The sequence below is a fragment of the Melospiza georgiana genome, chromosome Z (genome assembly GCF_028018845.1).
Source record: "Melospiza georgiana isolate bMelGeo1 chromosome Z, bMelGeo1.pri, whole genome shotgun sequence".
Taxonomy (NCBI): Eukaryota; Metazoa; Chordata; class Aves; order Passeriformes; family Passerellidae; genus Melospiza; species Melospiza georgiana.
This window is the reverse complement of record NC_080465.1, coordinates 27,376,786-27,399,642: the sequence shown is the minus strand read 5'-3', so window position 1 is coordinate 27,399,642 and position 22,857 is coordinate 27,376,786. Positions and strand designations below refer to the sequence as shown.

At 41.3% G+C, this 22,857-nt stretch overlaps 1 protein-coding gene across 4 annotated transcripts in view; it reads right to left on the bottom strand.

Moving 5' to 3' along the window:
* Nucleotides 1-8,934: 8,934 nt before the first annotated feature.
* The window catches only part of SLC35D2 (solute carrier family 35 member D2), a 60,612-nt gene continuing 46,689 nt past the window's right edge, over nucleotides 8,935-22,857 (bottom strand). For 2 of the 4 annotated variants that reach the window (XM_058044237.1, XM_058044238.1), the window contains 2 exons: nucleotides 13,560-13,689; nucleotides 12,357-12,430 (listed from right to left, as the gene is read on the bottom strand). In XM_058044237.1, the coding sequence (XP_057900220.1) occupies nucleotides 13,587-13,689 (103 nt within the window). In that variant the 3' untranslated portion in view covers nucleotides 12,357-12,430; nucleotides 13,560-13,586. Of the gene's footprint in view, nucleotides 9,798-12,042; nucleotides 12,431-13,559; nucleotides 13,690-22,857 lie in introns of those variants that run through there. The other 2 variants (XR_009115941.1, XM_058044239.1) reach the window with 2 other exon arrangements.

Below are 22,857 nucleotides of genomic sequence, written 5' to 3'. Positions count from 1 at the left end.
AAGGGCTGGGGTTTGGGGATGAAGTTTTTTTTGAATTTTGTATGAGTTTCAGATACAAACTGATAGAGTTCATGTGGTGGCAAGCACTGCTGAATCATGAGAAACTCAGATATAGAAATATTCCTTTAAGTTTTGGATCTTTGTCCTTACGGGAACAGGAGACACAAGCAGTATGATGGAACACAGTGTGATTTGCTGTGGGTTCAGATAGATTTCCCTGCCTGTGCTCAGAGAATTCCTCTCCTGAGAAATTTCAGAGGCTGAACCTCCCAGCCCATGGGTGTGGCTGTGTTGCTCCACTTGTCTAATGGAGAGGTGCTAATAACTGTGAAAAATGTCTTTTAAAATTATTTATGAAGAAGTGTATTAAGAGAATAGGGAAATCAAGGGTGACCACCACATGACTCACGCTCTGTGACATTTTCACTGAACGAAACACTTCTGAAAGCCAGTTTTACTAGGCACCCTACAAAAACGTTCAGTTTAGCCATTCTGCATTTGCAGGGTGTTTCTAGCGCTGAGGTTCTTCTATGCCTTAACTCTTCATATGGTTGATATCATCAATCCAGTCTGAAAATAGGTGAAGGCGTTTGTAGAGGAAAGCAGAACCATTAGAGCAAATTCTTAGGATCTGTCACCATTCTGTATGTCTCACTTAATTAACATTTTTTTGCAAGCAGTTTCTCCAGAAGCAATATTTCAGTGACAACTCTGTTCCCAGGAAGCATAGAGGCACAATTACCAATGTGTGAAGAAATTATTTCATTTATTCAATTGCTTGCATTCGGTAGAGCAGCACCAGAGAGGCAGTGCAAAAGAGGAAGACAGAAGAAAATCATGCAAAGGTTGATTTCAAAGAGAAGTTACTAGAATTATTCTGATTTGACCTGGGCTTTTTTCTCATTGACTGCCTGTGGAATTAAGGGTGGAAGGCCAGATTATTTAATGAAGTTTCTGCGTTTGGCTAATGTGAATACCCAGTAAGAGAAGAATATGAAAAACTGCATGCTGCTTCAGCCAATATGAAAAGTTCCTATTAACCCTAAAGACAATCTGTATTGTAACAGACATCTCTTTTCCCTATTGTAGCTTAACATCAAGATTGAAAAAAGGGGCAGCGGAGATGCAGTAAAACACAAATTAAGCTTGTTTGCAATCATGCTTGAGCATCTTGGACAAAACAGAGGCAGATTCATGATCTTGCATCTCCCTTCTACAGCACATACATTCCATAGCCTAGGAAGGAGGCAAGCTGACAATGGGACTTCAAAAATTATTATTTTAATTTTGCAGGATGTGACCACTGACTTGGAAGTTGAAATGTACATTTGAAAGAAACAAGGAAAACCAAAGTTTCCTGTGATAGCCATTTCCCTGAAACTTTTCTGAAAGAGAAAGGAAACATGGTTTTGAAATCACCTCCATCATGGATTTCCATCGAAAGGCTGAGTGCTGACAGGATGTTGGGGCCTCTAATGACACCATTTGGTCACTGATTATTTGTAGGTTGGGGCTTAGTGGGTGGCACCGAGCTCTTTGTGAACTTTATCATCTTCTTGTTGCTTTTGGCTGTTTTCTTCTTTTTTTCTGTTCTTCTTTCTTTTTTTTTTCCTCCTGTCCCCTGGAGTGGCCGGGAAAGGGTGGTGGTGGGAGGACAGAGCATTCACAGCTAGCCTGAGACACAAGCCAGTTTATTTACTTAAACAACAAACATCCAGCATGCCAGGAGACCAGTGACAGAGGGCAGTTCCTGAATGGGATGAGACAGTGTGTCTTCTAAAGCGCCCACCCACGTTGTCTGAAAGGGTTTAGCAGTGCTGTCTCCTTGTGAGGAAATAACAGCTTGTGTGTTCAGAAACGTCACAGGCAACCCAGCAATGTGTGTGATGTGAGGATCTCACAAGCTGTCTGAAAATGACCAGAGGCAAAACTCTGCTTATTTTCCCTTTATTTCCTTCACAGCTCTGCATAGCCCTCCCCTGGCCCTCTTTTTGGGGCTGTCATTCTTCTCATCATCCTGCATGCAGCTGGCATTTAGCAGCAGAGCACATTCTCCATCAGATGGACAGAGAAGGGGGTTATATAAACAAACAGAACAACAAGAACATTTCTAGGAGCAACATCAAACCTGACCTTTTGTTTTATGGCAAAAAGTAACGAAGATGTTCTTGGGAAAACAGCTTAGCTGAGAGAGAAAAAACACGAACCCTTGAACTGTTGTGCATGTGAGGAGCTGACCAAGCAGTGATTTGCTTTCTTACCAGGGCTCTGAACTCTGCTGGACTATAAAAATGTACATGGTTGCGGTCATTCCATAAAGCTTGGTAACCTCAGAACTCAGCTGAAATGAAGCAAAACAAACCTTTTGCTATCTGTTGTTTTTTCTAGCAGTCCTGGAGTTGGATTTTTGCTGACAACTCCTCAGCATGGCAATATGTGACACTGGTGCTCTGTGATCACTGCTGCTCTCCTGCTGCTTTTCCAGATTGAGGCAAAGGTGTTGACTTTGACCTACAAAGCCCTTGATGGCTTTGGACTTCCCTCTCTAGATTTTCTCTCTCTGAAAGCTGTGACCAACAGAGGGGCCCCAGATGCTGTGTTTAAAAGAGAGCTATAAGACAGGTTTCTCTTTAAGGATGCCTTGTGGATGGCATAAACTCTTCCATACGCATTCCAAAATATTCTCATGTGAAAGGTTTGCATCAGAGCAAGTAATTTCCTCTGGCTCTTGTCAAAAGTCTAATGTTCCCTTGAAAGACCACCAGGGAAAATCCCAAGATTTCATTCTTCATCTTCTAAATGCCAGCTCAGAAACACTGTTATAGGGTTTTTAAAATACCTGGGCACTGGTACTTCACTATTTTCCTTCAGTTTTGATGGCATTTGAGGAGTTCCTTACTTCAGTTAAAGGGAATAAAATTAATTTCATCTTAATTCAGGTGCTTAAAATTTTATTTCAATATTTATTATCTAATTAATGAGTACTTACCACTTCTCCTGCACCTAGGCTTCAGTTAATATGAACTATTAGACTGGACTTCATCAGCAGTCAGTGGTGAGGATTTTTTTAGCTCTCTAGACACTGCCATGGGATTAAAGGACCCATGCTTTAGAACTTCCCTTCCTCTTCACTGATTAGAGAAAGTCAGCGAATACTCATATGCATCTGAAACTCAGTTACCTAAACACGCTTAAATGGGTAAATGTCAGATGGTGGTCACATCAAAACTGGGGGTTTTCATTCCCTTTAACTAAAATTACAATTCTGTAATGCATATTCCTTCCCAAACCGTTTATGACTTCTTACTAGCACTGAGTTCTTTTCATCCACAACTCTTAGGCTGGGATCAATAACAGTGGTTAGCTCTACCCACATGGATGGCTCTACCCACATCTAGATGGCTTTTTGGATTTGGACTTTACTGTCCTAAATTACAGTTTATCTCCTCCACTCTTGCCTGGCTACCATTAGCATTATACAAAATCATATGCAGACATCCCCTTCTAAAAAACTAAAGCTCATCCTCAAAATTTACACGGAAGCAGCACCCATTTGCACTTCACCTTTTTAGGCGACTTGTGAAATCATGTTCTAAAGTAGTCTAAGAGTACACCTCACTGACTTCTCTGAGAAGCACTTCTCTCCCTGCTTTTCCCACAAAACACCGTAGCAAGCTTGTAAATACTTGGTACATTTGCAACAAACTTCACAGATAATTCATGCAACACTCACAGTTTAATAGTGGAAGAATGATGCATTTGGCCAGATTTCTGTCCCTATGCACACCTGCAGTTGTGGACCTGTGTCCTTACATGTGAGAAGGACAACTCTGAAAAAATTAGATTAAATTATTTAAATAAATAGGAAAGTTAATCTCTAGAGCTAGCCACACACAGAGCTGATTTTCTGTACTCTGATGAGGCCATCAAATCACATAAGCAAATGATAATTTGTGAAACCACATGGTGCCTATCACATCCACAGAAGTCTCTGGCTGAATGAAACTGGTCAAAAAACTATTCCGCTTCCTCCATCTAGCTCTTCCAGAAGACAGCTCAAAATTGTCCTTCCTTTGCATGTGAGCCATCCAAGGTCTCTTCTGGTAAAACTGAGGTTTGTCAGCAGACAGAATCTCACTTGGCCACGTCACTAAACACCATTTCATAGATTGTTACCTGTGCTAGAGCTCATAGCTCATGCCTGGTTTTACCATTAATCATTTACCATTTACCATTTACTGTTTGCATGATCATATGCATAGCAAAACTCTCTGCCTAAGAGGGGTAACCCTGCATTCCTCCCTACACACACCCCTGTGTATTGAGAGATGCAGCCTCAACTAATAGACAATTTTGAGTTTGTGCTTCCTCTGTTGCTGTTTGCTGTGTGTGGATACAGTCTCACACAGCACCACTGAAGCACCAAGTTATTGCTAAATGCAGTTTGAATAAAAGGGCAAGAGCATTTATAAACATTGCTACATTGTTTGGGGTCTCTGAAAACATTTGCCCTGCCATTACACCATGCAGACAGTCATATGCTTAATGGTCATGCTTGAATGCTCGATGGCTATGCTTGAACCTGGATTTCAGTAAATATGTGCTTCAGTGTTTTATTAATAAACTGTAGCACAGCCAATCCCTGGTGTAATTTTAATTGGAGAATCACACTGTCCCTGAAAAAGGAAGAAGAAGAGGCTAGTCCAGGTTTTTAAACAGACCTTTCTACTGTACTGTACTGCACCCAAGGGAGAAGAATGTCCCACAATGACCAAAACTGAACAATTACCTTTGGGCATATGTATCAATTAACAAATTATGGCTCATTTCAAACTGACCAGCAGGAATCACTTTTTCTTACAAGCTCCAAGTGAACAGCAAACCTCTAAGCTCATGCCAGCAGTGGCACAAGTTTTTGTTGTGCCAAGAGTGCCGACCCTCCACCAGCACCTGTCCTCCAGGAGGAAAGAGGGAGGAAGCCTGTGTGAGTTAGTGGGCATGGGTGCTTGTTCAAGGGCTGGACTTGGTGATCTTGGAGGTTTCTTCCAACCATGGAAAAGACTCTATAGTTCTGACACTCAAAATTTGTTTACAGTTCATTAAACATCTGCCTTCTGCCCACACCAAGACAGAGCTTTATGGAAAATGTTTTGTGAACTAGCATTTGTCTCCAAAGTTTCTCTGAGAGTTTTTTGGTACAGGTCGACAGTGGACCTCTGTGTTTCATCTCAGTTTGTGAGATAATATTTTACCTAAATATTATTATTATCAGCCCAAATTACCTAAACCAGATGACGTGTTTTGGAGCTAGCATGGAAAATCTTGACTTCAAAACAGTAGAGTAGGTACAGACATAAATGATGAACAGTTCCCCCACATAGTAAGGATACTCCTAATACCTTAATCCTAAAATATATAGAAGAAAATGAAGAAACATGATAATAATATATACAAACTGTCGCTCAAGCATGCGAATATATGAATGTAATTATGACCCACCAGCTCCCATTCTGAATATTTTAGTGTGGTGGGAAGTCTGCTGGAATCTTTGTGGAATGCAGATACATTCCAGTCATCCAAGTAGCTCCAGGACAGTCCAAGATTTGTGACTTCAAATAAATTCATGTAGTCCCTGAGTTTCAGTACTGAAGGATGTGTCTGACATATGGATAATCTGAAATTTGTTTATGCAAAAGCTGACTCATCTGAGATTACCAGAATCCTGTGTTTGGACTATCTCTATTATGGATTTACAGCGTTATCAAATCAGACTCTCAAAGTTAGAGATACAATCCACTCATACCAACTATCTGCCAGAAGAGAAGGAGGCAGTTTTCTGCTGAGAGATGTACCACTTCTATTGATTTTACATCTGGATTGCAAGTTTTGGGCAGACACTGGCTATCATTGGCTTCACTGCAATTCTCAGACCAATTATTACACATATGAAAACTCTCCAAACAGGGGACCACAGTATTGTAAGCGATGCCAGATTTTTTTTCCCCAGGGAATTATTGCATCAAAGCAATAAATTAATTGTAATAATATACTACCATAGCCTAAAAAACATTAAATCTAAATAATCTAGAAATAAATGCAGTTAGAGAGAGAGTAATTGTGCTTTATCAGTTTGGACTTAGTTTTGACAATATTTCCTTTGTAAAAGTGAGCTGGAATTCACGTTGAACACGTTGAGTTGTTTTAATCATACAGAGAAAAGCAAAAGTTTTAATTGACATCCTAAGTAAAAAATTGAGAATTTTGGTTTCACATTTTGAAGTGACATGCTGTTTAGAAATGTGTCCGTCTGTATTTTACAAGACAGAAAAATCTCTGAATGAAACTCTGCATTGCAGGTTAAACAAAATGCCTCATACATTCTCTCCAACAACTGTTTTACAACTTCCTGGTTTGTCTGTGGTTGAAAATGCAACTGATCCTCCCTGTAAAGTTTAGGGAGGCGCAGTTTTTTAATGAAATCTGAAATTTGTTCTCAGGGACACGTCCTTCCACAGCACTGCAGCAGTGATGAGTGCAAGGCACAGCAGGATGACAGTGAACCTCCAACAGCATTCTTGGCAAGAGACAAGAGCCTGTGGTACCCAGCCCAGGGCAGATGCCCTTCCAGCTGGAGAAAGCAAGGCAACTGACGAACTTGAGGCTCATGATGAGTAAATGTGTTCAGTCTCCACTGTATTTCTGATTTACTGACCTGTAGAAAAGGAGAACGGAATTGGGACTAAAAGAATTTATATTGTTTTTATTTTCTGGTGAAGCAAGCACAAGAAATTCAATAGGCTGTGTTTTAATTTGTCATAGTGTTCATGAGATAAATAAATATCACTGACATTAATCACCACCTGGGACTGCGAAACACCTGTCAGACTCTGGAAGCTCAGATAGTCCCCTTTTATATTGCTAATTTACCGCAAAACCATTTGCAGGTTAAATAAGTTGGACTTCTGTTTACATCTCAATTAAAAAATACTGTAAAAGGCAATGCCTCCCCCCACAAACTGCTTTAAAAAATTATCTCTTATGTGTCCTGTCTAATAGACACAATAACAGAAGCCTGTGAAAAATGTGACAGAATTGTACACCAGTACAGAACGTATTGAACAGCTGCTAAACCTATAGAAGTCACACTGTTTCCTGCACTGGCTGTTTGAGCATCTGATCTTATTGGAGCCAAGATGATTTGGAACAGCTTAGAGAGGAACTATTGACTGAAGAGATCTTTATATGGAAAACCATTGTTCAGTTAAATTTTATGACTTCACAGCTATTAAACTAGAGAAATTTAACAGACCAAATTTCCTTAGAGGTTTCTTTATGAAGTGAGTATGCTGAGTTCCCCATTTCTTCACAGATTAAGCTCTTTTCTTAGGAGCTCTCTCATTTTTCATCTACTGAAAAAAACAGAAAGCATGGCCTGGGTTTAGCAGTAGAAGCCCCTCATTAAGAATGAACTTCACCCACCGAGAAGGAGGAGCAAGAATTTTCAACAATTCTACTGTTAATGTTGTGATGGATTTTAGAGAAGCCTGCTGGAGGTGACCAGAGTTTCTCCTTTGGCTAATAATTACATTATCAGGAATGCCCTCCCTATTGGCCACAACTTTTGCCATCAAGAAGTTTCCCTTTACCTGAGTGTCATTCCAACAGCAGCATGGAAGGAGCAGCTAGTGACTGCCATGCCACCTAAAGCACTCAGTTGTTCAGAGGTGAAGGGTCTTCCACCAGGAACAAAAAAGGGGAGAAGGTGTGGCCTATAAAAACACATTGTCACACGTGTGCATGTGTTCTTGTGACTCGCCCCTCTGCTGAAGAAAGGTTACAATCTGTGGCAGGGCTTTCTTCAGTGGCTTGCTCCCAGGGGACAATCCAGCGGTTAAATCTGCACAATACCACGTGCATAATACCACTCATTCAGTTTTTGTGATGCAGCCGTGCTAAAGCTGGGGTACATGGAGAGAGAAGCAGATACCAAAATATGTAGACTTCAAAAGTACCCTTACATGACATTCCAAAGTCATATTAAAATCCACTGTAATCCTCCTTGCCAGGACTTTTCTGCCAGACCATCACTCATGGTCTTTATTACTCGTTCTTGTAAACCTGGAGAATTATGTTTCATTTCTTGCTAGATGTTAAATGTCATTTCTAAAATGCTGATGTATGTCAGGATCCACCCAGGACATCATATCATGAGAAACTGCAGTGTAACATTTTATTATACCTTCAAAATATATCTGAATTGAGAACAAAGCTATTATGCTTCTATAAGCATAAGTGCATCTGTGTTCCAGTGTCACTGATTGTTCTTAGTCCTTTCCTGATACCAGAGGTCTTGGCCTGATTATATGTCCTTTATGCTTCACTCTGTTCCTTTGGTTTTTTCTCTGACTCAAGGAAACATCATATTAACTAGAGCAAGTCAAGTTCAATGCAGAGGACGTGAGTGAACCCAACAAAGTGAAGACTCTTTTAATAATATTTTAATATCCTAAAGCTTCATACTTTGTAAATTGTGTGATTGGAGGATTTATTCTTCCCATTTTTTTCCAGTGTTTGGACTTGATAGCAAAAGCTCTCAAAAGAAAAAAGATGCATTTTGAAAGGCAGCTATTGCTCCCTATGTGGTAGTGCACTCTCACAAGTACAAATTTATGTCAGTGCACCACACAGACTGCTGGGGATAGGGGGAGCACAGCTAGAAACACACCTTGGGATAAATGCCATTATTCTGTTCGGAAGCACCATGCAGAGTCTTGTCTCGACAAGATTGCAGAGAAATGGCAGGTCCATTGGCTTTTTTTTTCTTTTTTCTTTTTTCTTTTTTTTTTTTAAGATCATACATGTATTTAGAATAACACTATAGGAAATATAAGAAAAAGACCAATACTGAACTTTTAAAATAAGTGATGGGAGAGACGCAAATGTATAAGAATTGCAGCACCACTATGTCCAGGTGCATGAGAATATTTATTACTTTAAAACAGCTGAAAATAATAGTGAATATGCAAGTTGTGTACATGAAAAATATTGTGTCTACTTGGTAATAAAAACCAAAGAGCATTATAAACGACCCGATAGCCTCAGAGCATTTGTGTCATGCATGTGTGTCTGTGTGGAAAGATACAACACATGTTTCACACATACTTTATTTACACGAATGCTAAAATGTCCAGCGCCTCCAGAAGAGGAAAAGGACTAATATGGCCCTGAGAGTGCTTGGGGTCATCCCAGTGTAACTCTACCTCCAAGCTTAGGTGTAGCTTTCCCTACGTGGATGCTCCACAGGGTGCTGCTGGAACATTGGGAAGTCACCCCAGCAGGGCAAAGGCAGCTTACCAGCCCCTAGAGGAACTCTGCTTGCCTCCTGAATTATGTTGCCACATTCAACATAGAAAGTAGCTTCTGGAGGTGAAATTAGCTGAATTCCACTTTTGTGTACACGGGCTGTGCTTCTTTGGCCAGGTAGCTGGCTGCTAGATAACCTGATGATTGGTGGAACTGGGGGCAACACCTCATCCCCAGAGGAGCTGACCTGATGTGTCACCTCACATCAAATTACGTGGCACACTTTCACATTGCTCAAGGCCAGGTTCAGCAGCACAGCTTTTGAGTACCAGGGACAAAGAGCAGTCCTGCAAGAAAGAGGATGAGTGATGCTCCACACAGCAGCTGTTCCCAGGGAGAGGCAGGCAGCCATGCCCAGATCAAGGGAAGAATCTCAAATCCTTCAAGCGGCTGTGCTCCGTCCGCACCGCTTCGCTGGAGAGGTAATAAACACCCTACAACAGAAATTAAGATTTCATGAGAAGATGGTTGATGAAGAAAAATGAGAAGGCCAAATGCATGTGAAGGAACAGCTTTAAAGCAGGAAATTGCCATCTCCAGCATAGACATGGATGCACTATCCGGATGTGCTACAGCATCAAATAGGGTGCGAAAATGTACTGAAAAAGCAATAGTCACTTTCTTGCTGTGCTTGTGAGCACTTCCAACATATCAGATGTATCAGACTGTGCTGGGTGGCCCTTCTTTTGTGGAAAAAGTAGAAAATTACTCCACATTTAAGTGGGATTTGGAATATGCCCACTGCTGGAATTACATGGCACCTGGGGAGCCAGAGGCTGTCTCTATAGAGTTGTTAAGCAGCTGTTAAGAAAAGAGAACTTGTTGCTGACATTAAGCAGAAATTTGCAACTAGATTAGAGAATATATAAAAGTACTATATCTAAAAGTTAAAACAAAATTTAAAAAATACACTGATTTTCAGTTTTACTGTGCAGTCTGTTACAAAGACCTAGGACAGCAAAAGATGTCCATGAAGACGGAAATCAGCTTGTGAGGCAAATGTCTAATGCCCAAAGCCATTACAGAATGTAAAAAAAGGTGAGATGGTTGCAAGTGTGTCCTCAAAAACTCCAAAAGCAACATCTAAAATTTTCAAATAAGAAACAAGTATCTGTGATTGATGCTCACAAGGATATGAATGTTGTGTTGATATAGCTGTGATACAACGTGCGAGGATAAAAGTGGACAGTGTTTTTGAGGAGAGGCAATATTTTTTATTACATTAGAATCTGGAGGAGGGCATATGTGTCTGTAAGATTTCCTGTTTTATCCAAGTATGAAACTCAATCTAACAAAGGACTATCTTTCCTGACAAATCTTGATTTACTCTTATTAAATCATGAAGTTTACTTTCTTTTTGCCAGACTTGCTTATACTTTGGAAAAAGAAAATGAAAAAGTTGTTTGTGTGCAACATCAATACTCTCTCAACAGGCAGGGGGAAGGGAGGGCATCAAGGAGAGAGGATATTCTTCTGCTGTGACATCTTTTTCTCCTAACAAACCATCACAAGTAATTTACTAGCAGTGGATTTTTCTGGACTGAAACTGCTAGAAACAAACTAAAACAATAGGTTCAGAGTACAGCATGTTGTTCATGTGCTTGCCATATGCCTATGTTGCAAGCACAGCCAGACCCACACAGTTATTCAATATTGAAAGAATATTATTCAACTTTTACTGAAATTCTCTGTGATTTCATCAGCAAAATTGGTTTCTGTAATCCAGACAGGATCAGTGACACAGTTCAGTAATAGAGGCAACTCTGAAAATTAAGGTGATTATCAATGTATGGGCCACCCACTCTGTGCCATTCATTGGAATACAATCCATTGGAAGCCAAAGAGAACAGGAAGAGAAACTGGCATCTACTGTGCATCAGCAGCAGAGATATTTTGTTACTTTATTTATTGATCTATTTATTGATTTATGATGTGGGTGGAGCTCTGGGAGAAGAAAGCTGCCTTTTAAAGCCTGGGTCTATAAAATCAGCATGTGTAGATGGTTAGACAATGTTCTGCAAGCATTTGTCTCAGACACCAAGAGCTTCTGCTGGTTTGGTTTTTCTTTTGGTAGAGAATTAATCCTTAAACATTCTTGTTTTCAAAACTATTCCTGCACTGAAGAAAAGGGCAGAGTGTGCTTTGCTTATCCATTCTGAGCAACTTACATTGGGTGCATGTGGTTAAGTGTGATATACATATAACATCCTCAGAAACGTTTGGTCTTTTTGCAGTCTGTAGAACTTCCTTAAAAAACATTCTCAGGCTTTAATTAAAACTGTGGGCTGTGTGCTGTACTACATTATCTTGCAGGAAAATAGCCTCAGAAGATAAACTGAAATAAATAAATTTAAAATTCAGGTGCAGCAGGGGCCACACAACCCTCAGCTCATTCCCATTAGGTGACTGAACTCATATTCACTTCACAGTCCAAAATTATAGAGAAGGAGGGAGAAAAATGGAATTGGTGTTGGTTTTGCCCCCTGATGGGCACACATTTCAAGCCAGGTAGCAGCAAGGAGTTTTAGGACCCTTAGGAATAAGAGTGAGCTGCTAGAACGACTCCACAAGCCTGCAGACTTGTGGAGAAGCAATGGGACAGGCAGAATCAGTCATATTGGAAAGGTTTAAAGATTTTCACTGCTTTTATAGCACTGAAAGCAAAATGAAATTACTTACCTGTCGCTGCTTTCTCAATTTCCCCTCTACAGAAACTCTTTCCACTTGGCTTTGGGAATTAGACATTTGCCTCACAAGCTGATTTCCATCTTCATGGACATCTTTTGCTCTCCTTGGTCTTTGTTCTAGTACCTCAGCTGTGACATATTCCTAGTCTTTCAGTCTGCAGCTGCCCTCCTTTGGTTGTCTCACTGGAGGATATGTCCAGAACCCACACCTTGCAGACATTTCTCCAAGCTTCTTTTGCCACCAGGGACACTTCTCCTGTAAATCTCACATTCCTTTCCCTAGACAGCTCCTCTCTAGGTTTCTTTCTTCTCCACTTCCTAGCATGCACATCTTTATTCATCAAAAGGTTTTCTCTCCAGGTGACCCAGATATTCTGCCTCTGTAAAATACAGTAGAGAAGAGACAAACAAGGTAAAGAATGGCCCTTGATTAAAGTCACAAAATATTCAACTCTTGTTAGCAAAACTGGTTTCATTAATTTTCATCTTAAAGAGGCTTTAGTTTTCACAGATATTGGTCCCATCTAAGGAAGAAAACAAATTAAAGAAGTCAAAAAACAAATTCACTGCATGACCTATCTAGGTACCAGAGATTAGTGAAACTAACACAGGCCAAGCTGCAGCAAGCCCTGGAGGAGCCCACTGAGATGAGCTGCTTTATTTGTTTAAGCTGAGTTGGGTTCTCCACTCTAAAATATCAGGGAATCAATACTTATTTGTTTAAAACAGATGTGCATTCAGATGAATTGAAAAAGCTGAAGTTACAAGTTATACTTGTCTCACAACTTTCACATAGGCTCAGAACTTCATTTACATTTTTAGAAAGTCAGCTCTGGACTCTACAATTCAAGGTGATTTAGATTTAAGAATGCTTTAAAATGGTTCTGTGAAGTCTGTGTGTGACTGTCTGGCTGTGCTCTTGAGGGTGTCATGAAACTGGCTCCACGGCCTCAGTGGTTCCTGACCATGCCCAAAAAGCCTCCAGGCAACTTGCAGCTGCCAGTCTGCCAGAAAACACCACTGTCTGGCTGCCAATGCCTAAATTCAGTTCCTTTTACAGCCTTCTTTTTTTTCTCCCACTCTTGCATGCACACTCAAGTTCCTCTGTCACTGTGTGTGAGGGAGAATACCATTCTGATGATATCTGAAATATTTCCATCCTGTTTACTATAATCTTAAATCATCAGTGCTGCTCAGCACAGGCTGGAAAGTAGGGGGTGGAATGGATTAGAAAGAAGATGCAGGTGAAAACCTAAGCTGGAATAAAAAGGGGGCATAAATACCCAGTTATACTTTCTCACTAAGCCTTATTGTTCAAAGCTGAGATAAAACCAAAGGCAGACAAACTATGAAATCTGAGTGACAGATTAAAGCAGCTGTACATGCTGTAAACATTAGACAAATACAACAATCTGTGTGTGTAACAAAAAGGGCAATATAAAACCTTTGATCAGCAAGATATATAACACTCTTTTGTGTTCTTCAAAGGCAAAAAGATGTTTTATTTACCTAATGTCACTTATATAATTGTTTGCTCTACCAGAGCAAGATCCAGAAGTATTTCTTCTTGTGTGCAGCACAGTGAAAGATAAGAGCCCATAAAGCAGTCAGATGATCTGACTCCCAGCCATATGTTAGCCTGTGGGTAGGAACGGAACAACACAGGGGATTTAGACCAAACTCTGCAAGCAGAGCAGACATAAAGCAGAACCAGGTGTGCCCCATGGGCTGATCTCCTGTAGTGTTGATCCTTCTTCAATACTGTGCTGACATCAGTGGGCTTTTGGTGCGAGCATGCCTAGTCAGGTGTTTCGGAAGTTATTAATGTGGATGGCATGCTGTTGAGAGGTGTACAGAAGGCAGGACTTTCTGCTGGATAGTCAGACCTAAGAGTGGAGCTGAAACATGCTGTGGTCTGTGTATGGCTGAGGCAGAACAGAGATCACTGATGCCTTTATCTGCATTTCACTGTGCTCTGTCTCAAGAAAAACTCCCTCGAAATCAGCATTTAATTTTTCTTTCATTTCTCCTAAAAAAGACCCATGCAAACAAAAAACCCTCAGTATATATCTTGGAGAGAGCAGCTGAATGAGTGTACGAAGCCTGCAATGCCATTAGAGGAAAAAAAACCAGGGGAATAAAACAGCAGCCAAATTTTCCAGGGTTTCATTTTGTGGTCATAGTGCCCCCCAGAGGTACCTGCCCAGATAGCTGCATGGCTCCCTCGAACTTGAGAGCTTTATTTAAACAGCAGTGTACATAAAACCTACAGGTCTAATTTGTTCTCTCAGCCCTGAGTTGTTCTGCTTCTTATGCAATTTGGAGTGCTCCTGGCAAGGCACCATTGCTGTTCCCCACGCACAAGCTGGAGTTGCACTGCTGACTGTGTTTTGGTTACACGCTCTTGCAGCATGTCTCAGGGGTGAGGCCGACTCTTGGGTTGCTGCTTCCCAGCAGACAGTTTCAGGTGCCAGGCAGTGCTGCTGTTTTCCAGTATGGCATAAGATGGATGGTTCCTCATGTCAGCAGCACAAACCTGCTCGCTTCCCTGCAGAGCACGTCCTTGCTATGCCTGTTCCAGGAGTGAGGCCTTGCTACACCTCATTCCCAGGCACTGGCTCGCCCATCCTACATAAGCGTTTAAAATCTGGTATTTTGCTCTCATAGTTTCAATAATAGCACTTCAATATTCAGTAAGAATTGTCAGTTGGTCTGATTAACTCAGTCAGGTCACTTCCCTGCAAGAGATTCGTGCTGTGTAAAAAACCTGTTAGAACTGAATGTAGACAGATTACAATACTATAGTTTTCCTTGAAACACAATATCTGCTTTCAGCAGAAGATGTCTTGCTTTCTGCAGGTTCATTCTTTCTCAATAGGGATTGAGCCAAAGCCCACTGAGGTCACTGGAAGCCTTTCTCCTGCTTACTTTCTGTGCTGACAGATCAGTACTTTCTGAAGCACACTTGTAGAAGTTAGCCTACCCTGGACAGGAAGCAGCTATAATCCTTATATAGGCTGCATCTATTTTCTTCCAGAAGCCATTTTGGCTGTCCAATCTGTAGGGAAAGAACTGCATTTCCCAATACTCATAGTATTATCATATTTTAAGCCATTAAACAGCAGTAATACTAACCAGCCTCCCTATGTCTGCAATAAGTCTTCCAAAAAGGTGGCTTCACATCTTAGTGTCTTTGATGTGGGACAAATGTTCTTGTCTTCATGGAGAGACACTTTGATCCAGAGGTCTTAATAATCACAGACTCCCTACTGAGCCCTGTACCTGCATCAGTCCTCAGCCTAGATCACTCCCCTTCTATTGATCCAGGTCAGGCACTGGGGCCAGACACATCCTCCTCTCTCCTGCACCCAAAATAGGCTTTAATCTACGTCAAAATAGCTGCTTTTGACTTCTTCCTTTCCTTTTCCAAATATTTCTGCACAAACACATTTTTGTCATTGTTTCTTCCCACTATTTACTTCTACAGCAAATTTTAGGTGAATGTCTATTTGAAGACGGTGAAAAGAACTTTGACCTCAATATAATTTTCATGGACCTGTTCAGTGAAGATATTTCACCAGCACAGACTCACACTGTGCTCACAACACAGCAAAGCCTGGTGGCGGGAGGACATCTCCTCCCAGGTCACAGTTTCAACAAAGTCTCTTGTTGTATTGAAACAGGCCTTTAGCATTTTGAATGGTAGCAACAATTGTTTTGCCACACAGATTTTCCAAAAAGTTCCCTGGGAATACCCTAAATATTTTTAATTTGTTCCTAGGGAGTAACAATCCTAGCTGCCTGGATAATTCAGGGCATTGCAAAATGCAACATGTCATCCTCCAGTAGATTTTATACTTTTCCCTTGAGCTAGCAAAGCTATCAAGATGTGATTTCATTGTGTAAAGATGTATTTGACCTTGCTCCCCACTCACTCCTGAACCATTCAACTCGGAACTTTGTAGAGCAGCAGAGGAAAGAGAAGGGAAGAGAAGAATGTAATAACCCTCTTGGGCCAGCTTCCTTTTTTGTGTATTTCTTCACCAAACAAGTAGCCAGGAACACTAATCACACTTTTGTTTTTTCATGTACCTTTCTTTTTGGCAGCAACAACAACAGCAAAAACTCACAACCAGTCGACCCCTTAAAAAACACTCAAAGCCAAAACAAAGTGGAAAAAAACCCAAACCAAAGCAAAAAAACCCCAAACCCAACCAAACCCACTAAAATCAAAACCCCAAAACATTGTGGAGAGGAGAGAACTGTTTTACAGGTCATCTCCTTTTCGGTGTGTCTGCCTCAGTTTTTCATGACAAATGCCCAGATTCAACTAGATTTGAAACATTGGAAAAGTTTAGATAGCTTTAGTTCAAAATATGCTTTATGTAACATTTCAGTCACTCTTGATTCTAATAATTTCTGAAATGTTAAAATACACCAAAATCAATGTAGGGGACTTCAGTTAGAAGTGTATTTTTCTATCTCTCTCTCAATTCTCTCAGTAAGCTGGACAGCAATTTCAATGTAGATCACACGGACTGTTCTAAAATGTGTAAGTGTGGATGCTGGTATCCAGCTCTAATATCTAAGACTGAAAAGGGGATTTAGAAAGCTCTCATTGTCCTACAGTGGTCTCAGGAGATGCTAGGGGCTGTCAAGGGGCAGTTTATACCAGATGTCTGCCATGCTCCTGCTGCAGCCGCCGACAGTGACTGATGGTGTGTCTCACTTTGGAAAACTCTGGGTTGTAATGCTGAGCTCTGCCCTCACCTTCAGAAACCCATTTGCACCAGGATATGTGCTACTGTGGCTCAAAGACCATGCAGAAGGTCTGCAAGTAGGCTCTTAATCAAGAAGGCTCTTTAAAAGGAAAGGGGGCTGGAGGAAAAACAACTGTCCCTTTACACATGTTATGATTAATTTGGGATTCTTGAAATGCCATAATGCCGGAAAGACCAAAGGACAGAGCAGAATAGTCAAGCGGCTCTTTGAAGACTCCCTGTCTTTATTCTGTGTTTTAGGAGGACTGGCATTTCTGAAGTGCATGCTGCAGTCACTGTCAAGGCCAATCCCATCAGCTGCTCCCTCAGCAAAGCACTCCCCACTCGTACAGCTCTGTCATGCAGCTACCACATACTGGGGTATCATAAATAAATTTTTCAGGCAAGTTGCCATATCAAATTCTTTCTCTTGTGGGTGGTCCTTGAGAAAAGCAGAGCTCTGTCTGTATTACCAGTCTTGATAACAGACTGTTTACAACATTAGGATTCAATGGTTTAGATTTTTCCCCTTGCTGTAAATTACTTGTCTAGACAAACTTGAAGCTCCAATCTTCGTGAAAGTAAGGCTTTGACTCAAGTGCTGATGTAATTCCCTGATTGAATACAACATATTTTTAAAAGCAATCCTGCACTGCATAGTTCCTCTTTTCCTTAATCTAGTAGTCTTGAGCTAACTGGAGAGATTTTTTTCCTGGAGTGATTTTCTGCTTTGTGACTAATGCATGTGACTAATGTAATAACTAAAATCTGTGAGTCAAAGATTTGAAGTTTGCATCCCACAGCTGTAAATTGTTTTATCTTTACTCCAAAAAGAGGTATTTTGGGGTAAATAAACACAATGAAACCAACAGAAAAGTAGTCAAAAGTAAAAAACAAAAAACAAAAAACCCAACAAAACAACAACAAAACCAAACCAAGCCAAACTGAAAAAATTTAAAAAAAAAACTCAAAACCCCCAAACCGAACAAAAACTGAAACAACAAAACCACAAACAAAAAACACCCAAAACCAAAACACAAAAGCAAAACAAAAAACAAAACAAACAAACAAAACCCCTACAGCCCCAGAAGACCAAAAAACCAACTAAACAAAAAACCTAACAAATCAGCAAAACCCTCACTCAACTCTATATTGGCCTGCACACTATGCATTCAAAACCCCGAATGAACATTTGCACTTTTATACCTGAAAGGAGCCTCAAGGACAAAAAGGTCTGACTTTCTCCAATTTTTTTTATTTTTTTGTGGCCCTTATTGAAGACCAACTTCAAGGTAACTCAGTCCACCAACACTATGGCATCACACATACGTGACTATGCACATGCATGCTCACAGGGAAAAGCTGGGGAATGTAACCAGTGTGAATGTGTGAAGGAAGGAGAGGGCCTTGAAATATTTTGCTTTGTGCACTACACTGTATTTCTGACCCAATTTCTTTTTTCAACAGGTCCAGTGCTCTTCTATCTCTTTTCTATTCTGTCACTGCTCAGAAAAACAGGCTGAGTTTCCTGAAGGTGCCTCTGCCCGTGGCAGAGGTTTTGGAGTAGATGATCTTTGAAGTTTTTTCCCAATGTAAACAATTCTGTAACTCCCTGTTCCAGGGACCCTGGGAAAAGGAGGCATAACCCCTCATTAAGGCATGGATGGCAACTTTTCACCAAACTCCCAGGTTTGGTGGGGTCAGGATATAAGCACATAAGCCCAGCAGAGTTCAGCTCTACATGGATAGCCATTATTTTTTTCTCCTAATTTTGAGGCATTTGACTTTCTGAGCTGTGAATCTCCTTAGAAGTCAAAGGCTCCTTGGAGGATGAAGCCAAGGAGAGGTGAACAGGGTTCGTCTTGAGGTGATCCTCCTTCCTCCAGGTGGCTTGGGCAGGAGCTTCAGCTCTCCACACTTCTTTCCACTCCGTAAACAGGGATAATACTGAATCCTTCCGTGACAAGCCACCGCTCCAGCGTGCAATTTTGTGGTTATTACCAATGTTTTATCACAAAAGAGGAAATTCCATGCTATGGGTTCTGTGGGAGAAGCAGGAGGCCTGACTTGCTGGTCTGCTCCTTCACCTTCTCCCTAGGTGGGGAGTACTGGGAAGAATTGCCCTTTTTCCCTTCTGTTTCCATTTCCCCATTGAACCACGCCCCAGAGCAAGGGCAGATAATGTAACTCAGAGCAAGAGCAGATACTATAACTTTTGTGTTGTTTGTTCAGTGCTCAGAGAGAATACGTGGTGTACAAAATGAAGAGGAAGGAATGATTGCTTCTCCTCCACAAAGCTTACACATTGGTGTCTGATCCACTCACTAACCTCTCTGAGATGTCAAAGGAAGAGAAACCTCTTTTTGCAGACTTAGGTAATTTATCATTAGAGAGAGTATTTCTACTTTGTCATTAGAAGATTGGAAGTCAGCAGGATCCGGCCTAATATTGTGCAAATAGAAAAACAAAATAATAGAATCCTAGAGTATGCTGAGTTGGACAGGGCTGATGAGGATTATCCAGTCCAGCTCCTGGCCCTGCTCAGGACACCCCATGAATCACACCATCTGCCTGAGCTGGAAGGTCAAACAAGGATGCTCCACAGACTGACCATGCAGGAGCAGCAAGTAACAGTATCCTTATGTTCATCAAGAGAAACAAATCAACACTGAGCTGCTTGCTCGGCTCTCTATTCAACCGCCTGCAAGACTCACACAGAATGCACAACAATAAACTGGTGTGAGACAAGAAACATGGAATTGTCATTTGTCACGGATGACAGGACTTGCAAACCTTGGAAACCAAGTCTCTTACTCACTAACCCATGCCTGTACCAATGGTACCTCTGTGTTACCAGGGTCCCTGTATGTCGGATAAACATTTGTATCCAGCAACAAAACATTGTCATTGTAGGAAGGGTGAAAGTGTATTCTTTAACAGGAGTTGGGTAAATGATGTGAAAGTCAGAGGGAAAATAAAGGGATTTGTAGCTATACTGTTGGGATCATGACGAGCTGCAGGCATGGGAGTGCTCAGGTTTGTTGCTGCTGTGACTGAATCCCGGAGTGACCGCCACTGCCTCAGCCAGAGCAGGAGCAGTCCCCGCTCCTTAGGAGTTGTTTCACCCTGCAGGACCTACCAATGCATGCAAATCAAACCTGCAGAGAGCTGCCTGGGGACAGGGCCTCTGGATGTGCTCAGAGTGGATGAACTGGGAAAGACACACGCACTGCATCCATGCAGTACCTGAGGATGCATTGACTGAACACATACATACGTACAGAAATAGGCACTTCTACAAACACAAACCCTACATTCCACACTTGGGCCTCCTATTCAATGCACACTTCCCCCAGGAACTTCAACAGCTTTTGGTGTACATGCAATATGTAACATATCTTGTATTCTGTACTTATTTGCTGCACAGCTGCACAAATATAACACTTCAAAGAATACAGTTTAATCACTTGAGAACATAGTCTTTATGGAGTGATGAACAAAGAGTTTCTATTCCTTGCTTTTCAAACCAGAAATGCTGAAATGTCCAGCATAGATGTCTCATTTCCAGATGTTTTCTACATCGGGTGATAATATTCAAGTAATAGTTTTATTTCCAATTCTGACATGAAAGAACATAAGTGTATCAGCACTCACTGGATTCAGTGGCAGAACCAACTGATAGGAGCCCATGTGAGTAAAGTGATTTTTTTACAACTGTTTGCAGGTCTGGGCTAAATCTGATTATACTGCAGGAAAGATACATATCATTTTGTGTATTGCAATTTTCATTATTTCAGTTCAGATATCTCAGCTCAGTCCTGAGTTGGTTTTGGTTGTTTTTGAGATTTATAACAACAAATTTAGGAGACTTGCAGAAAGCTGGGACCTAAATGGTGCTATAATATATGTCTATGATGTGTTGTCCATAGATGTTATTAACTTCAATGCAGCAGACAGGAATTTCTGGAGCCAGCAGGATACATTTTGTGATTTCTCTTCCATCTACATGGCAAAGATTACAGAGACTGTCCCTCACATTTGGCAAAAAATCTCATTTATAAATAGAGTCCTTGCTATCTTCATACAAGTGTTTTACAAATACTTTTTGAAATGCAGAAGTTAAATAAACATGCAAAATTGAAAGACATTTGAAAGTTACTGATTTTTAATTAGCAGAAATATATCTGATTAAATAGCAGAAAGAAACCTAGCCCAGGATAAAATAGTTGGAAAGGACTTAAAGAGATTGTGTAGTTTAGCTGCCTGACCACTTCAGGGCCGACTAGCAGTTAAAGCCCAATGTGAATGGCACTGTCCAGGTGCACTGACAGGCACAGGACATCCACCACATTTCTGGGAAGACTGTGTCAGTGTTTCACCATTCTCTTAATAGGAAGGTGCTTTCTGATGTCCAGAGGAGAGAGAAGAGATCAGATTTTCCCTCTCCATGTCCCCTGCCCAGGGAGCTGTACAGAGCAATGAGGTCACCCCTGAGCCTCCTTCTCTCCAGCCCAGACAGACCCAGAGCCCGCAGCCCCTCCTCACAGGATGTGCCTTCCAGCCTTCCTCCAGCTCTGTTGTCCTCCTCCGGACCATTCCAGGACCTCCTTCCCACCCTTCTCAGAGCGTGGGGCCCAGCCCTGCACACAGGACTCAGGGTGAGGGCACCGGGGCTGAATCCAGCAGGATGATCCCAATCCCAGCTGGTGATGCTGTGTCTGCTGCCCCCCGGGATGGGGTTTGCCCTCCTGGCTGCCCGGGCACACACTGCTGGCTCACCCTGAGCTGCTGCCCACCAGCACCCCCAGAGCCCTTTGGCAGGCTGCTCCACACACACTCCTCTCCCAGCTTATACTCGTGCCCAGCCTTACTGCATGCCAGGGGCAGAATCTGGATTTGTTCTTGTTTAATTTCATGCCACTGATAATTACCCAGTGCTCCAATCTATTTCAGATCCCTCTGCAAAGCTCTTGTGCCTTGAGAGAGTCAGCAGCACCTCTCAGTTTGGTATGATTGGCACACTTGCTAATGCATTCAAGTCTGGATGCATTCAAGTCCTGCATCCAGATCACGGATAAAGTTGTTGACCAGAACTGGTCTTACAGTGAATTCCTGAGGAATACCACTGGTGATTGCTCACCGGGCAGATGTAGCCCCACAAACTAAAACCCCTGAGGTTCTGACATTCAGCTGGTTTTCCATCCACTGTGAACCTGATCATCAAAACAGCTTGTCCAGAAGAACACTTTGAGAGACAGCATCAAAAATCTTACCAAAATCATACTAAATATTACTAAATTCAAGAAAAGCCTTAACCACCACATTCCTTTCATCCACTAGGCAAGTAACCCTATTCTAGATGGGTATCAAATTAATTAGGCAGGACTTTCCTTTTATAATCCCACAATGACTATGCCTGGTGATTGCATTGTCCTTGAAATAACTTTTAATAGCACCCAGTTTGATTTGACAGCCATCCAGTCAAAACACTTGTCCTCTGGATTAATTCAGCAGTGTAGAATTACTGTGCATCCTTTTCCCTGTTGCTGCCTCTTACATGCCATATTGGATATTGCAAAGCTGCTCACAGGCTCTGGAAAGAAAGAATTTTTTTTATCATTGCAGGCTTCCCAAAGCCCAGCGTGTACTTTACATTCTGAGATTTCTTTTTATGTTCTTGCAAATTTCCAAAGAAACCAAAGACACAAAACACTCACTGAAAGCACGACAATACACTGTGAACAAGATGGAAATAAAGCAAATTATCATTTTATTAATAAGTATAATTATTGGTGACCTTTAAGATTATGTTAAAATGGTAATATAGATTTCTTAGAGCCTATATAAGGCCCACAAAAGCTTTTACTTCAGGCTTTCAGTAACCACATTTCTCTTGGAGGAAAATGTTAATTCCTGTGCTTTCAGCAAATCTGTCGCCTTTCTTACAATTTCATTTAATGCTCATCATTAACAGCTGCTGTGTATAAATATTTACTCTATTTTGTTAGCATGGTATCCAAGGAAATGATGTCTTTGTGATAGTACAT